Raw genomic sequence first — 4,200 nt, 5'->3', positions numbered from 1 at the left:
AAGTCTGATCTGAACAACAGACCGAACGCGACTTGCTGCAAATGGCTGGTAATGGCTCCTGCACAAGATCATGAACTATTCATGGTATAGAACGACAGGACGCTTGTTCCAACTTGTCCTAAATCCGTTCGTGTCACCGAGCGTTGGGGCACATGAATCCAACTGCTCCATTTGATCAATTTAAGACCCTACGACTGCTACGAATTCTATTGTAGACCCCGCATTACTTCTACGCGGTTAGGTTCCACGCGGATAAGATGTTATTTTTTTTTGTTCGGGGTGGCTTTGCCATCCCAAACCCAAGCATTATTGTCTACACACTCCACTATCCACATGGGTTATGATTTATTTGGAATACAACTATGTATAAATAGAAACATTGCACGGATAACTAATTCATTTTTAATTTGATTTTAAATTTCGTACACTCTATTGTACGGAATAGTGACTAAACGCATGCGCATTAAGTCACTGAGCATGAAAAAGGTATACTTATAGTTACGAAGTAAAGGGTTCCGCACAATAAAAGGAACAGAGAACAGAGAATAAGAATTGCAACCTATCAGAAATTATGTATTGTGGAATACACAGTTTTTGATAGGTTGAAATTCTTATTCTCTGTTCTCTGTTCCCTGTTCCTTTTATTATGCGGAGCCCCTAAAGTTGTAATCACACTACAGGCTCCCGACTCTGACTTGACTGCCAACTCTGACTGCCGACCCATAATGGACCAATAACAATAAATCAGTCTCATTATTATTGGTTCATTATAGGCCGGCAGTCATGCGGGGTCTACAATAGAAGTCGTAGAGATCGTAGGGTCTTAAGTTGTAGAAAATTGACCAATCACAGTTGATTATTCTTCTCATATTCGATTGTGATTGGCCAATTTTCTACGACTTAAGATCCTACGACTGCTACGACTTCTATTGTAGACCCCGCAAGTTGGCAGTCGAGTCAGAGTCGGGAGTCTGTAGTGTGATTACGGCTTTAGAGAGACTTAATAGCGCTTATATCGAGTCGGTATGACAGATTTCCTAACCTGAACGGTCGTGAACTTTAACGTTAAATATCTCGGTTCGCGGGGCAGAGCGACGCTTATTTCTGCCAGATTCGTTTGTTTCATGCAAAAACGCGTCGAGTGAGTATAATTTCATCGATTTTTCGAAGAGGATGACCGTCCATTGCACCTTTACCTCGACATCCAAATGTGGATTAGATGTTGCAATGATTTACAACTTGTGACTGGCAACTTGTCACTCTGCGACTTGCAACTTGGGTGTTACAACTTATTGTAGATCGCCCTTAACGCTTAATGCTTAATATCTCGGTTTGCGGGGCAAAGCAACACTTTTCTGCTAGATTCGTTCATTTTGTGCAAAAACGCGTCGAATAATCGTAATTTTATTAAAATCAGCGAGGAAAGTAGAATTCTTAAGCAAAAATACATTTTTGGTAGAATTCTTGAAAAACATGGCTACATGAATCGTTCTTAATTATCTTTTCTTTATAGCTGACTATATACAATTTTTCACCGTAAAAACGTAAATGTACTGGTCGAATTAGCTCTGATAACGGAGCAAGGATCATTGTTGTCGAAGAAGAAGACTGTATGAACACTAGAAACATGTTACGAATACTCAAGACCACGAATTCCAAATGCATCCTCAATTGCCACTTTCACCTGGCAGTAAATTTCAACAATTTGTTTTCAGTTCCGGAATGTGTTCAGACATTTCTAGATAGTCTTAAACCCTAGTCGTTGCAATATTGAATTATGTAAATATTCATATCTGGAAATGGTTCTAACGAAAGTATAATATTTCAGTGTGTGCAAGCTTCAACAGAGAGTAACAAAGGATTCTCTGAAAAACTAGCGAAAGGTCCACAATTTGAAGACTTTCTCAAAAACAATGTTAAAGAGTATAATGGCAAGTTAAAGTTGGAGATAGGTGAGTTGGGACGGCTGAAACTGCCACCATGGCTGAAAACAAAGATACCTGTAGGAAAAAGTTACAGTAGGATAAAGGCGCAACTGAGGCAATTACGACTAAGTACGGTTTGCGAAGAAGCCAGGTGTCCTAACATCGGGGAATGTTGGGGTGGAAGCAGTCATGGTACAGCAACAGCTACTATTATGGTTTGTATAATAAACAGAGGACACACTAATGCTCCTCGTCCTAATTAAGTGAATTGCATGGAAAATTGAGATTTGATTAATGAGGACAAAGAAATTTTAGCTCCTATATATATATTGTCTCAATTGATCACATTTTAATCTAAAATCTTATAGCATTTTTTACCCGAGCAATGGGTTTGCACTGATTTAGATTGGATATTGTCCTATTTATTACTAAACTATTGGTTGATGTTACATGTTTTACTATTAGGAAAATATATAACGTCATTAATCCAACCTATGTTGGTGCAAACCCATTTGAGTTGAATACACTATCAATCTTCCATGCGTAGTCTGATTCCAGCCTTAGGGAATTGACCAATCATAGTAAATTATTCTTCTCACATTCGACTGTGATTGATTAATTTCTTAAGGCTTAAAACTTATTACATCTACTGTGTTTCCAATGTTATGCGTTAACACTAGAACCGCCGACAACGCCAATTTGGTTTCGCTGATATTAAAAATTGTTATAACTTTTATAAATTTCCGTATTGGTTAATAGTTTCCCTGACTTTTCATCATTTTAGAAGTTTCATTTACAAAAACAATTAATTCCACTCATGTTTACACAGTTTATTTTATATTTTTACTGTAAACCATCAAAAGTCGTCAAAATGGCGCTCATGTATATATTCTGAAATAATCATATACTAATATTTTATCCACAGTGAGTTAATCATTTGTATTGTGTACATCTATGATTCCGACATATTTTCTGTCTTGTTTTCCTCTTCGTAGTGTTGTTCATGGTGGAATCAGAAAGGCGAAACATTCCAAAGGATGTGCAGTAGACAATAAAATAGTTAGACGCGATTGGCAATGCGAAAGATAATCATGTGGTAAAGTGTCATTTTCAAACATATAATTTACTTAATTATTTATTTAACAATTTATTTAATTGAAACATGAGCATTGTTTGTTTTGTCTCTCGGGAGCTGCTTGGGGTTGCTCCGAACGAACCCAGCGTACTTGAAATGTATCACACTACGTATGACATCCATCATACCATGTCCGATATTAATCGTAACAATGAATATCGGATGTGATATGATGAATGTCGTACGTAGTGTTAATCCTACATTTTAAATACGCTGGGTTCGTTCGGAGTGACTCCGAGCAGTTCCCGAGAGACAAAACGAACAATACTATCATCTTTTTATTTCATATCGCATAAATCTGTTTTAAAATTAGCGACGTGCCTGTCCGCGACTCGTGTCCATTCTCGATTACTACGTTTACACGGCTCGATTTACGTCGATAGCTATTCTGAAGAATGGAATGACTGTGATTGGCCAGTTTCATAACATCGATGTTATAACTTCGGCGTAAATCGAGCTATGTAAACGTAGTCGATTTCTGTCACACACATTTTTGTCATGGCCAACATGATCTTGAAATCATGGTGGAAATGTGTAAGGTGAGCTATTTTCGTGAATGCGCAAGAGGAGAATGAATTTGGACAACATTTGATTGGTTATTCCAGTATAACCAGCGCTGTTATACATTAGAAAGTATATGTTGAAACACACTTAATTGATTATTTCCAGTATTGCTACCGCCATTATGCGCAATAGCTCGCCTTACATATTTCCACCATGCTTGAAATGCCATGCAATGCCGATAGCATTTAATTCGTCGAAATTCGCCCCATCCTTACCCTATCATGTGCAATGCTTCACTTTTCTGATTCCACCATGGTATTGTTTACCATAGTAAGAAGAATCAATACGTCAACGGTGAAATTGCGATTGTGTATTCAATTGTTTGTTTTATTTCATACTGTATATACAATACAGAATATTGAAAAAAATATACAATATATATACAATATATGTACAATATATATATAATATATACAGGGTGTTTCCAAATTAAATGGCAAAACTTCGGGAGCGTGTAGAGGAGTAAAAAACTAAGAAAAAAAGTCCTATAGACATATGCTCCTTTTTGCTTTGTTTCGCAGGAAATCACGAAAAAAGAAAAAAATATATTTAATTTATTATTTTAATTATTTTATT

General features: G+C 36.7%; 1 protein-coding gene across 1 annotated transcript in view; it reads left to right on the top strand.

The window, feature by feature from the left end:
• The first annotated feature begins 1,541 nt into the window (after positions 1 to 1,541).
• The window catches only part of Las (lipoyl synthase, mitochondrial), a 7,667-nt gene continuing 5,008 nt past the window's right edge, over positions 1,542 to 4,200 (top strand). Inside the window, exons 1-2 of the mRNA XM_018453082.1 lie at positions 1,542 to 1,690; positions 1,829 to 2,140. Of these exons, the coding sequence (XP_018308584.1) occupies positions 1,613 to 1,690; positions 1,829 to 2,140 (390 nt within the window). The 5' untranslated portion in view covers positions 1,542 to 1,612. The remainder of the gene's footprint in view (positions 1,691 to 1,828; positions 2,141 to 4,200) is intronic.

Source organism: Mycetomoellerius zeteki, unplaced genomic scaffold, assembly GCF_001594055.1.
Source record: "Mycetomoellerius zeteki isolate Tzet28-1 unplaced genomic scaffold, Tzet1.0 scaffold364, whole genome shotgun sequence".
In the NCBI taxonomy this organism is placed as follows: domain Eukaryota; kingdom Metazoa; phylum Arthropoda; class Insecta; order Hymenoptera; family Formicidae; genus Mycetomoellerius; species Mycetomoellerius zeteki.
This window is presented reverse-complemented; position numbering and strand designations above follow the sequence as displayed.